We start from the raw sequence: 14,451 nt of genomic DNA, 5'->3' as shown, positions 1-14,451 counted from the left end.
TCAAGTTATTAAGTTAGATCCATGTCCGAGGGACCTATATCTAAAATTTCAAGTGTTTAGACCAAAAATTGTCGGAGGAGTTTGGTAGAGTTCTCAAAGGTCTAATCGTTGAGCTTTGACCCCATAACAGCCAAATTTCTGACTGAAAACCGATCACATAGATTTCCCCAAATCTCAGTACCCTGTATATCAAATTTCGAGTCTGTAGACTAAAAATTGACAGTGTTATTGCATAGGGAAATGTACACAGACAGACAGACAGACACACAGACACATTCACTTTTATAGATATACTAGCATGGGTGATTGGCGTTGCCCGGGTGTTTGGTTGTGTATGCTGAGCAACAAAAAAAATAAATAAATAAAAAAAAAAAAAACGGCCAATTTTTTAAATTTGACCCCTATTATGACCCCTTAACATTTATTGTTTTGGGCTCAAATCAAGTTATTAAGTTAGATCCATGTCCAAGGAACGTATATCTAAAAATTTCAAGTGTTTAGACCCAAAATTGTCAGAGGAGTTTGGTAGAGTTCTCAAAAGTCAAATCGTTGAACTTTGAGCCCTTAACTGGCCGAAAACCGATCACAGATTTTCCCAAATCTCAGTACCCTGTACATCAAATTTCGAGTCTGTAGACTAAAAATTGACAGAGTTATTGCATAGGGAAATGTACACAGACACACACACACACGTTCATTTTTATAGATAGATAGATAGATAGATAGATAGATAGATAGATAGATAGATAGATAGATTTTATTTAGTGAAATTTTGAATGTAAGCATCAAGTTCACTGTAGAATGCATACTTGGTGTCATCGGTTTCTGACATAGTCGGAGCATAGACACATATTAAAGTGATAGGTCCATCTGTGGTGTTGACCTATAGTGACATTATGTGGGTAGTTGTGGTTTGATCTAGCTGGACCTTGTCCAGGGGAGAGTTATTGAATGTGAAGCCAACACCATGCTCTTTTGTTTCATCTTCTTTCTGAAGCTCCCTGAATCTGTGATACAGTTTCCTGTAGAGCAACAATGCCTATCTGTAGGCATGATAATTCTTTGTTGATGACGGTGATTTTCCACATGTCAGAAATGGAGTGTAGATCGTTTGTTAAACTAGTCAGCATCATGCGGACATTCCAACACCTAAGCTTGTTTTTGAGTTGTGTTTGATTGCTTGGTGCTTCGGCATCTGCCCATTTTTCAGAAGAGATCCTATGCTCCATGCATCCCATGAGGCAGGTTAGGGTTAGGTGGAACAGCACCTTAATTGCTGAGGGTGGCTCAGCCTTATGGCGGGTGGTAGCTGTCTGATGGGGTGGAATAACCCCTCCCACAGTCAGGAATGATTCTTGGCGCCTAGTTGTATGCCAATCTAGCTTTGGGCTTATAAGCAGTAACTGCCATTCCTTTGATTGGTTCTACGATGTACAGTTGGAGTTGTCTCTCCAGGTCGCAAGCCTGAGCATTAGTATGGAGAAGTTTAGTTAGCCAAGCATCAGTATTCCAATCTCTGATTTCACTGGTATACTCCGGTGGGACTAGTACGTCTGGGACCAGCTCACCCGCATTAGCTAACAGAGACAGTGGGAAGTACCACACTGACCTGCCTGTGGGGCTACACACACACCTTTTTTATAAGGGTTGTTTCACCTGGCCTTAACTGAGCCAACAGCTAACCACAAGGCAATGGCATCCCCTCACATGGTTAAGCTTGCCTGCTGAAGCAAGAAACCAGAATATGGCGATGTGAAGCCACAAGTGATAGATTTGGAGAAGGTCGAGGATCGATGAGCTTGTCCATCCCTGGAGAGTGCAGCAGCCGAGCGAGCTACAAAGGTGCTACCTCTTCCAAAGCCCCTCCTATATATATATATATATATATATATATATATATATATATATATATATATATCTTTATCTATGCCTAAATCAAAACGTAGATTCCATGCACAAAGCTTCTTTCTTAGAACTGCACGCCTGTGGAACTCTGTTCCGTCTGCCTGCTTCCCACCTGACTACAACCTGGATGTCTTCAAGTCCAACGTAAACAAATTCCTGATGAACCGCCCCCTTAAGTAGACACTTTATTAAATCTCCACACTAACGTACTGTACTTACAATAACACTTATCCCTGAGTGGCTTCCGGGCCTTGATAAGTGGTGACCACCTTGTAAAAAAAAAAAAAATTAAATTATAGTGATTCAATGAATTTCAAAAGACCTTTTTTGAAGTGAAATGTTTGAGTTTCATATCAAAGATTATTATTATTCTTAGCAAGACAAAGAATACTTTAGGAATTTTATCTCCTTAGACATCAAAACCCTATAGGTTAAGGAGATAAAATTTCTAAAGTATTCTTTGTCTTGCTAAGAATAATAAAAATCTTTGATATGAAACTCAAACATTTCACTTCAAAAAAAGTTTTTTTGAAATTCATTGAATCACAATTTAATTTATTTGCTCTATCTTGCATATCGAGCAATTCTTATTTAGATGGGATAACTTATAGAATATTACCGCCAGTAATATTTTGTAAATCTTATAATCACAGGTTTCCATACCAGCTGATTGTTAAATAACTTTATTCTGAAGTATATATATATATATATATATATATATATATATATATATATATATATATATATAATACATAATAGATATATATAATACATATATATATTATGTATTATATATATATAATACATATATATATATATATATATATATATATATATATTATATATATATTTGTAGTCATCGACATACAGTCTTGTTCCGTTGTATCACAACTCATCAGTGCCGCTAGACTAGCATCTCTTCCAAGAACCTAGAACCGTCATGTTAACAGTCGGCAATTCTCCCACTCGACCACAGAAGTGACGTCCGTAAATAACTCGTCGAAATGTTTATTTAAATAGACATTCGCCAAAACTTTTACAGTGAGCATTTCAGCCCGGCGTTGCCCGGGTGTTTGGAGGTGTATGTTGAGCCCCCCCCCCAAAAAAAAACCCCCAGAAAAACGGTCAATTTTTTTAAACTGTGACCCCTATTATGACCTCTTAACATTTATTGTTTTGGGCTCAAATCATATATATTAAGTTAGATCCAAGTCCAAGGAACCTATATCTAAAATTTCAAGTGTTTAAACCAAAAATTGTCGGAGGAGTTTGGTAGAGTTCTCAAAAGTCAAATCGTTGAACTTCTACCCTTTAACAACCAAATGTCTGGCCGAAAACTGATTGCATAGATTTTCCAAAATCTCAGTACCCTGTATATCAAATTTCGAGTCCGTAGACTTACAACTGACAGATGCATAGGGAAATGTACACACACACACACAGACACACACACACAGGCACGTTCACTTCTGTAGATATATATATAGATAAATAGATTAAACAAAAATATATACGTATAGATAAATATATATGGAAACAATTTTGTGTTACCTGTAAACATTTTACGCAAATATTATGCAAGTATAAATCATGTAGAATATCTGCATGAATATAATTACACGTAATAGTTAACTGAAAATGATCATCCCATAAGAAAACCGAAAAAAAAAAAAAAACTGATAGGGAATTAATTAAAATAAATGTTTAAAAGAATATGCAAATTAGCTAGATCTTTTGCTAGTGAATGCAATTCCACAAGCCACATATAACAAAATTGTATTTTCTTTTTAAATAAATAGAAAAGAGGGTTTTTAATATGAACATCAATACACACAAAAGAAAAACGAATTTATCGGAATATATATATATATATATATATATATATATATATATATATATATAATATGTGAATAAAAAGGAAAAACCTAAAAGAGTAAAAACAAAAATAAAATCAACGTTTCGTCCCTATTTCAGGGGACATCATCAGGATTTCTAGGCGAGGATGTACAGGAAGACGGTCATATATCACATGCGAAAGAGGAGAAGTTCAGTTCTCTTTCTGTTCTGGAGAGAAAAACAATTTCATGATGAAAAGAGAATTTATATCTAGTGTGTGTGGAGGGGGGGGGTCGGGTTATATACATATATGCATTTTTTTTTTTTTTTTTTATCAACCAGGATCTAAATTAATGTTTTGTTCATTTATTATTATATTACCTATGATTGGAGCTACATTATAAAATCCTTTTCTTTGTTTGATGGTGTTAATGTTTGAAATTAAAGCAGATTCAATAAGTCTCCGTTTTGCTCTATCTGGGATGGATTTTAAGATTTTTGCACGTCCAAAGCCGAAAGAGTGGCCATGTTCGACACAGTGGGAAAAGAGTGCATTTAAGGGGTTGGCATTTCTTATGTCCCTCTTATGTTCGCTTAATCTGATTTCCAAATTTCGCTGTGTCTCACCTATGTATGATTTTTTGCAGTCATTACATGGGATGGAGTAAATACCGGCTTTGGATGTGGAGATTTCAGCGCAATGCTTGCTAGTTTTTAAAGTTCGCTTTATAGTTAAGGAAGTGGTTTGTACTGTTTGTATGCCTAGATTATTAAGAGTATTGCAAATTGTGTTGTTGTTAGTGTGGGTAGGTATAAGAAAATGTCTATTTAGTAGTGGTGTATCTGGTGTGTTCTGCTTTTGTTTGTCTATGTTCGAGTATATTTTGATGGCTTTTTTCTTTGTTTTAGAGATAAGGTGAGTTGGGTATTGTAAAAGTTTTAGTGATTCGGTGATATGTGTGATTTCATTTTCGAGATATTGAGGGCTGCAGATTCTAAGGGCACGTAAGAAAAAACCGATGATCATGCCCGTTTTTATTTTATCACTGTGGTGCGAGTAATAGTGTATATAATCATTTTTGTGTGTACTTTTTCGATGTACTTTAAACATAAGATCGTTTTCAGATCTTATGATAAGTACATCAAGAAAGGGTAGGGAGTTGTTATGTTCGGATTCATATGTGAATTTTATGGAGGGTTCGACTGAGTTGATTTTAGTTTTTAATTCTTCTATGTGTGTATTTGCGGGGAGAAAAATGAGGATATCATCAATGTATCGAAAATAAGTTGTGTTTGCAGGTATTCTAAATTTAAAAGAGCTAGTTTCTAAGAATTCTAAGAATAAGCAAGCGAGTACCCCACTGAGGGGGTTTCCCATGGGGAGTCCGAATTTTTGTTTATAAAAATAGTTATTAAATTATTATCAAGGAGTAGTATTTTGTGTTTCTGTTGAAGATTGGTAATTAATATTCTAGCTTCTCGAAAGAGGTGAGAGCTTTGGTTTTTTAAAAAGGTTGTAGATGATGATAGGTAATTTTCAATGTGCTTCGGGAAAATGTGGTCCGAAAATTTAAAATGTTTGGGTATGCATGTTGGTATAACCTTCTCCTTGATAATAATTTAATAACTTTTTCTCTCCAGAACAGAAAGAGAACTGAACTTCTCCTCTTTCGCATGTGATATATGACCGTCTTCCTGTACATCCTCGCCTAGAAATCCTGATGATGTCCCCTGAAATAGGGACGAAACGCTGATTTTATTTTTGTTTTTACTCTTTAAGGTTTTTCCTTTTTATTCACATAACGTCTAAAGCATCGTTTATATCTTGCTTTATTTTATTCATATATAATATATATTATGTATTTAATACATATATTCTATATACACACACATATCATATCAGGATAATATAAAGCTCAACAAAGTGTTTTTTTTTTAGCTTATATAGGGATCAGTAAAGAGAGAAAATGAGGGTATAAAAACTATATAGTGATATATAAATAGATTTATTCATTTATATATATACATAATATACATACACACATACATGTGTGTGTGTGTGTGTGTGTGTGTGTGTGTGTGTTAGACTTTTCAACACATTAAAAAACAGGAAATTATAGCCCGTTATCTTAGAATTAATGCTTTATGCCAAATTAATGTTTGAAAATGGTTAAATCTGTACTCATTTTTGCATTAATACTAATCCATATTAATACTAATCCATATTAATACTAATCCATATTAATACTAATCCATATTAATCTCAAACTGCCCATAAAACGGATACCATAATACTTTATTCACTGCACTTTCATCATAACAAAGATCTATACGAAATTTCAGTCAGATCGGACTCATGGTTTCTGAGAAAAAGTTAGAGTAAATGCAGTATTATGGTGACTAATCTCTGTTAATCCGTAACTGTACATCGAACAGATACCATAATACTTAATTTGATGCACCTTATCATAATAAAGTCTATGCAAAATTTCAGGCAGATCGGCTCAGTAGTTTCCGACAAAAGGGGAACCAACTGACAGATCGATAGATTAAAAGAAATATTTTTTTCTCCTTACCTTTGTAAAACTTTCGATCGCTTTTTTAAATTGTCCGACGTGCATAAAGTGTCCGCCCTCGTCCCGCAGGGTTTCAAATGTACCCACGACCCCGATCGACTCACTGTCAATGTCGCTTTCATCTTCTTTCGGTTTTTTACCGCTCCGACTTCTTAAACGACTCCCAGCTCCAGGCATTTTCCCCCTTCTCTGTTCCTTTTTTTTTTTTTTAACGAAAGCAAAAACTAAAAATCAAATTAACTGAAGTTAAAGTGAGTGGAAAATTCAAACAGTCACTTAAATTTATTCACGTTTGGAGTGTTTTTCCTCGATATTTGCAAAAACTGCTTTTATTTTATTTATTTATTTATTTATCTATTTATTTTTTTCTAAATCAGAGCAGAGCAGACGTCCGTTCAGTGTCGATTGTTTGTGTTCAAAGCAAAACACCTTGCGTTGCCAGGGACAACCAGGTGTAGATCGTTGTTCAGTCGAATTAATATTTCCTATAACAATGTCAAGAGGTCGATTTTTCTTCACATGTTCGTTCTCTGGCAGAAGAAACATGTTTGTATTGTTGTAGATGAGCACTTTTCGCCCTCCCCCCCCCCCCCGAAAAAAGATGACGTGCTGCCTTTTTAGGTGATTACGTGTGAACACGAACACCCTGTAATACTTGGCGGAAAGTAAATAAATAAATAACAAAAATAACAAAACAAAAAATAACTTAATCGGACTGACATCTTGATAAAGTCAGGTTATTGGCGAAAATTCAGACTTTAACAAAAAAAAAAAAAAAAGTCAATAAAAATGATTTTCTCATTTCACATTTTCACATTTTCAGGTTTTCAAATTTTATCATTTAAACAAAAAATATTTTACAGTTTACAGTGAGAGATCAGTTTCGTATATAAATTTCATAAAATTACCTCTTTTTTATTTATTCATTTTTTTTTTCGAGGCATTTTAGCGTTTTGGGTCAGTATTTTTATTTCAATTTTAATTTTATTTATTTATTTATTTATTTATTGCTGTGGGAGATAAAGCAGTGTACATGTTTCTTGCTTTTTGTTGTTTTTTTTAAAGGTAGCGTGTCTGCTTTTTTAAGTAATAGCGCGTGATTATCTTACTACTCGGACTTGGGGTTAATAGTAAAAAAAAAAAAAAAAAGTTTGGTTAATTGCCAGTGATCTAAAAGCTAGAATAGCAGGAAACAGAGCATCATGTTTACATTAAATTTATATAACCCGCATTTTAAATCCTAAAATAATAGTCTTCTTCTTCTTCTTCTTCTTCTTCTTCTTCTTCTTCTTCTTCTTCTTCTTCTTCTTCTTCTTCTTCTTCTTCTTCTTCTTTAGATGGAATAGGTTTTCGGATATACTGCAAACGAATATGACATTTAAATATTGCACAAACAAGTAGTTTTCTGGGGGGGGGATTCTTTTTTGGGACGCCAGGACGCCAGCTCGCCAAAAAGTACGTCACGGGCCAAATTTTATTCCGTCATGAAAACAACTTTCTACAGAAAAAAACTCTTATTTTTACACTTTTATCTCGCGTACTTTTTGGCGAGCTGGCGTCCTGGCGTCCCGGCGTCCCAGAAAATAATCACCGGTTTTCTGGATATAAAGACCTTTATTATCCAATGTAATTCACTGATGGCCATTTTTTTTCCAACTGAAAAGTACTAATGCACATGCGTGTGACAAACACCTCTCCCCATGTTAAGAATGACGAACGCCACTGACATTTTTTAATGCATTGGACAAAATGTCTTAATATCCAGAAAATTACTTGTCTGCGAAAAAAATCCAATGTGATATTCGTTTTCAGCATACCCCAAAAAACAAAAGTCATATATGTAACACGATGTAACTGTAATCTAATTTAATATTAGTATCACAGATTTTGTACCATTTAAAAGAAGTTTCAAATATTGTTTTTAGTTTAATGAACATTACGAGATTAAAATCGTGTTTACATTATCGACGCTTTAAAACAACGTTCCTCTGCTGTGATCATTTTGAAAGCGTTACACCCGAGGTTAAAAAAACTAGCAAAAATCAACTAATGGTCAAATTTTCATGAAATTTTCACTACTTATTCATTTTTAAATTAACTTATATTTTAAAATCAGTTTTTGTTAATTTTATGAAAGGAAATGTGTGTCTCTTTCTTTTTTTTTTTTTTTGACGTCCCCCTCCTATATTAGACAATATTGATTTTGTCCAATTTTTATTTTCAAATTCAAGTAAAATAAATAACAGGTTTACACACACACACACACACACACACACACACACACACACACACACACACACACACACACACACACACACACACACACACACACACACACACACACACACACATATGTGCATAAAAAATAGATATTTTTTTAAATTTAAACTATTCAGCTTTATAAAATGTTGCAGTTTTATCAACTTAAATTTATTTTGTTTAATTTTCGTGATATGAAATATGAAGGAGAGGAACACCTAAAAACAAGCATTTCCCCTTAGATATTTAATGAAAACTAAGCATTTTGTTTAATTTTCGATTTTGAGAGATTATCGAGACTCCCAAGATAACAGTCTTATGTCAACCATTTTGCTCTCGTCCTAACTTTTAAAATAAATAAACGCTTTAAAATAAGTTAAATCACAAAATCTTATCCAGGTAGGTAGAAAATTATCTTGCCTTTGGCAACATTTAATTGTTTTATGTGAAAGGCGTTCCAAAAGTAATGCCTCCTATTTTTATTCTAATGGAATTGATTAGAGAGGGATTACAAATCGCAGTTATGATAAACTGAACGTATGCATTCATGACCTGAAAGTTTCCTCTCTCTGTTGCAGATATTGACGGTGTGTGATTCTAAGAAAGCAACCCCTGTCATGAATGTGCGTCAGAAGCAGAGATGCATCATGGAATTTTTGGCAAATGTGCATTGAGAATGGTGATGACTATGTAGAAAAATAAATTTCTGAAGGACAAAAGATTGCTCGTTTTAATGTTAACACTCCCGTCTTCGTAGCTTTTCAACTTTTTCAGTATAAAAAATAGGAGGCTTCACTTTTGCTTTTTTCTTAATCCCTTTTTCGTTTTGTTGTCTATACTACAAAATGCCCAATACTTGTTGACATTAAACTTGAAGACAACTATGATGTAGTCTGCAGGGAAGTAATCCCTAGGTAATCTGGTTCACAGATGGAAAGTTCTTGGAAATGGTCGACATGGATAAAAGCCTTCAATAAAAGTTCAAATTTATATACATTAAAAAGTAAATTAGATGTATAACCTTTGAAAAAGAAATACAATTTAAATAAACAATTGTTGTGCTTGTCGTTGAATGTTGTCTATCACATCAAAAAAGTAACATCGGCGCTTCTACAGAATTAAAACGAGATTTTGTGGTCGATAAATGGTTTCAACTGATTTGTGTGTGTGTGTGTGTGTGTGTGTGTGTGTGTGTGTTTCTGTTTTTCAATTTATTTATTTATTGTTTTACTTTATTTTCCAAGATTATACGAAAATTATCTTACATTGATGGTTATACGTTCATGCGTGCAACGAAAATATTAGAATCTTACATATAAAGATTACGTTAAAAATGTAACCGTAAAAAAAAAAAGTAGAAATATTTTTTTTGCAATTATAATTTTTTTCGTGTGAAAATATTAAATAAGCAATGCTTAATTCAATGATCGGTAGTTCGAGAAATTAATTTTTCTTCGAGTTATATCGATTTCGTTAATATGGACTTTAGGGGCTTTTTTCCTTATGTTCCTGTAAAAATTAAATAATTTTTTTTAATTTTTATATTTTACGATGCCTTATTTTCATAAAAAAGCAAAAATAAATTTATGCATTTTTTTTACTACTGAAAACCATAACTTTAGTAAAAGTATTTTTTGTTTAAAAAGAATAATACATTTCTACTAAGATTTAAATAAAAATAATGGGTTCATTATATTCTGTGATCATTATTTGATAAATACTGTAAATTTCATTAAAATTGGTTAATTTCCTGATTTTGTGTGGATTTTTAAGTAAAGGGAGGGGTCAAAATGTTTATACATTTTGAGCATCGGCATTCATTTTGCACGTACCTATAAAAAATCAATTTGTCGACCATATCTTAACAAGCACAAAAATGTCTCCAAAAAATATGTCCTACCTATGAATGACTGTTAAAATCTAAATTTAAAAAACGTCATACATTTTCATACAAAATTTGTTTAAATTTATTTTAATTTAATAAGTAATGTTTGCTTTTGTGTTATGGCGTTACTTTAGTGTATGTGCTTTGTTTTTTAACTAAAGGTTTCGTAAAACTGTGACATTGTCGGATAGTGTCTTCTTGAATTGTATCCCCCTGGTTCTGAAGGTAGTTCTTAAAAAAAATAATGGTATTTTTTTTAGATTAGGTCCACCTCCACAATTTTCTTTTAAATGACAACTTTTAATGGTTTTCGACGATGCTGAATACAGAAATCGCATTGAAATTATGTAGAAGTAAGTAGTTATCGAGATATAAAAAGTTGTATTATGCATTGTATTCTTTGGCGGCCATCTTTGTAACGCGCGTAAATTTGTTTATGGCGCGCGTGCACGCGCGTAACAAAGATGGCCGCCAAAGAATACAATGCAAAATACAACTTTTCATATCTCGATAACTACTTATTTCTGCAAAATTTCAATGCGATTTCCGTATTCAGCATAGACAAAAACTTTTTGAAGCTGTCATTTAAAAGAAAATTGTGGAGGTGGACTTAATCTAAAAATTTACCAAAATAAAAACAAGTCAAGTGTCCAAACTAACAGTAATTCACAAGTGTGGAAATTTGACACGCCACGAACAAAGATTATTTGTGCATAAAATTATATTGCAAATTAACGTCCATCTAATAATAACAAAATTTACAAAAGTCACCTCCCATTTCAGAGTTGTCTCCCTTGGTATTTTGAAAACTTAACATTTTAATTTAATACTTGTATAATGTTTGAACGAAACAAAACCGACTTCTTTAGGATACTAGTAGATGTACCAGGCGTTGCTCGGTGTTAAACGTAGCGTTAAATTCCACGAAAAAAAAAAGTGAAGTAAAAAGAAGAAAAAAAAAAACAGAAAGAAACTGAGACATATGCATGCGAGTAGTATGCTTTTGTTCTAAACAGTTCATTTCTGAAAAAAAAAAAAAAAAAAGAAAAGAAAATACTCGAACTGACATCAAAATCAACACCTAAAGACAGTGAGTCTGAGTCAATACGAAAACGTTCAGGCCGGTTTGCCATGATCTTTATAAAGTGTTTTCAAGCCTACTTATTCTTAACAGTTGAAGCCAAGACGCCGAGCACCCGAGCAGAGCAGAGCACTCGAGCAGACAGGCCACGTGCCTCAACACTCATTAGCAGTTTTGGTCTGGTTGCAGGTGCGTACAGACATAGGTCTGATGTATCGTGACTTGCCTTTTTATATATACTACTTCGTGATATGTTCTCTTGTTTCTTTCTATATAATGTGTCTGTATGATTGCGGCTATGTGCGTCTCTAATGTGTGTGTGGTTGTTTTAATGGCCTTTTTGTGATCATCTCTTTAAGGCTCGCCATATATATATATATATATATATATATATATATATATATATATATATATATATATATATATATATATATATATATCATTATTAGGGCTATGACAAGAGCATATTCTTTTCATTATTTTGATTCCAGAGTACATATCAGTTAATATCTTATATGTTTTTAGATAGAGTGATGTGGTTCTCGATTGATTAACTATGTCGGATATATACTCGAGAGTTAAAACAATGATAAGAATATTCTATTGTCACAGCCTTAATAATTATATATAATATAATTATATTCATATATGCATGTATCTTATATAAAGCTTACATACGGTCGGGTGTATATACATGCGGTCGAACTCCTATTAGTTGTGTATTTATCTTAACAGTTCTTAGCTGTGTGTACGGCATAATCAAGTTGACACACCGGTTCCTACTGGATCACCAAAGTTAAGCAACGTTGAACCTGGTCAGTACTAAATGGGACTTTCGAGTGTTGTATGTACTCTCTGCTTATGTCGGCATTGTTTCCAGTTGTCCTGGGCTTATCCTTGCCACTGGACTCAAACAGTGCCAATTCAGGAGAGATGTGGTTGGATATTGCGCAACACCTGCCACACAATTATATGCGCAGCTGCCCCCACAGAGGGTATCCTTTGTCTTTTGAGATTGAACAGAGGCATCGAATCTTAGCTGTGTGTGTGTGTGTGTGTCTGTGTATGTATGTGAGTGTGGTTTATGTGTGTATGTGATGTGTATGTGTTGTGTGTGTATGTGTGGTTTGTGGTGTGTGTGTGTGTGTGTGTATACATGATAGGAGTTCTCTATGCCTTTTTTTGTTATCTTGTCTCTTCTTGGATGATGAGCTGTAAAGAGCAACTAAGACAAAAACACTGATTTTCCGGCAAGAATCTCTCTATTTTGTCTACGAGTGAACCGGGGGGACCCCTCACATTGTTGAGTCAAGCTTTCTTGTGTTTTTTCCATCGAGGCATCTTTCCTCTGACTCTTCTAGTCTCAAAACGTACTCAAGTCCTACTGTCTACCAACTTTACCTCCAATCGACTGTCTCTCTCTTCTACTCTACTCTGACTAAAAAATCCCCATGTACATTTCTTTTTTACATGGGTGTATGCGTGAGTGTGTGTGGGGGGGGTGACCAGACTGCACCTAAAACGCACTGACTCACTTTTTAGCATGCAGGTGCACACTCTGTCATTGGAAGTCACTGAGTTTGATGTGTCATCCCTTGACCTTTCTGCACCTACCCGATACAAGTAAGCTGGGTTCAACTCAGTACCGTGTTAACCGCGTTACTGACACATAGCAGGTTTGAAAATGCTCCTTAAATATAGAATAAACAATTGTAGATTTTTATTAAAAAAAATGTTTTTGTTTGCTGTTTGTGTAAGCGTTCAATTTAAGCAAGCAGTCCCTGCCATCAATGACGATAGAATGCTGCCCGTTATGGTGCCGACCAAAAAGACCAGATAAGAGACCCACCAGTAAATGTAGCCAACATCAAGTTAACCCTAATTACCCTAGTGATTCATTTTCATGTTTCTATCATCCATAGGGACCCATTGGTGTTTCTATCATCCATATCGACCCGTTGGTGTTTCTATCATCCATATCGACCTTTTGGTGTTTCTATCATCCATATCGACCCTTTGGTGTTTCTATCATCCATATCGACCCTTTGGTGTTTCTATCATCCATATCGACCCTTTGGTATTTCTATCATCCATATCGACCCATTGGTGTTTCTATCATCCATATCGACCCATTGGTGTTTCTATCATCCATATCGACCCATTGGTGTTTCTATCATCCGTATCGACCCATTGGTGTTTCTATCATCCATATCGACCCATTGGTGTTTCTATCATCCATAACGACCAGTTGATGTTTCCATATGCCTATCCTTTGATCGTAACTAACACCCGTTAGCCATTCCCAGGACAGAACAGCTGTTTCAGAGACGTTCTTACAACATGGACAAACCAAGTAACCCTCCTCAGCAAATCAAAAAATCCTATGATCAGCATCTTCCCAGTTTTGGCAGCAGTATTCCATCATAGTACGACTCTTATACAGCCAGACGATTGCAACAGAATTCATGTACAATCTGGAGCAGTGGAATGATCCAAGTATTTTTTAGTGGTCTTAGTAACAGAAACGATGTACATCTTCAATTTCAGTTTTGGGATGAAAGTCAGCCCTAGAAGAAAATATGTAGCATTTCAATGATTAAACCCTTGAAGTAATGAACGTTTATATGTCTATGTGCATGTCATTTATTTCCCCGAGGTGCTGGTTGCAGTGCCAGGATGTAACGGCTGTTCCAGATAAGTCTTCACGACACGGACAGACCAAGTAACTCTCTTCAGCAAACTATCGTAGCATACCACTTGATGTAAGGAGCTAAAACAATCTTAAAAATGAAAAAAGAATATATATATATCTATATAAGCCAATGATGCGTGTATTTTTTTTTCTCATGTCCACCCTTAACAACGTACATGGTTACTTAGATGTAAGGGCTATTATTTGTGACGATGCC

The 14,451-nt window shown here is 34.3% G+C and overlaps 1 protein-coding gene across 1 annotated transcript in view; it reads right to left on the bottom strand.

Annotated features, from left to right (window-relative positions):
- Positions 1–6,902, bottom strand: part of LOC145263102 (outer dynein arm-docking complex subunit 4-like) — a 50,071-nt gene extending 43,169 nt beyond the window's left edge. Inside the window, exon 1 of the mRNA XM_080120032.1 lies at positions 6,318–6,902. Within this exon, the coding sequence (XP_079976158.1) occupies positions 6,318–6,494 (177 nt within the window). The 5' untranslated portion in view covers positions 6,495–6,902. The remainder of the gene's footprint in view (positions 1–6,317) is intronic.
- Between the last annotated feature and the right edge of the window lie 7,549 nt (positions 6,903–14,451).

This window comes from Euprymna scolopes, chromosome 38 (genome assembly GCF_053919585.1).
Source record: "Euprymna scolopes isolate OS-2025 chromosome 38, ASM5391958v1, whole genome shotgun sequence".
NCBI classification, from domain to species: Eukaryota; Metazoa; Mollusca; class Cephalopoda; order Sepiida; family Sepiolidae; genus Euprymna; species Euprymna scolopes.
The sequence above is the reverse complement of the archived record's forward strand: the minus strand, read 5'-3'. Positions and strand labels throughout refer to the sequence as shown.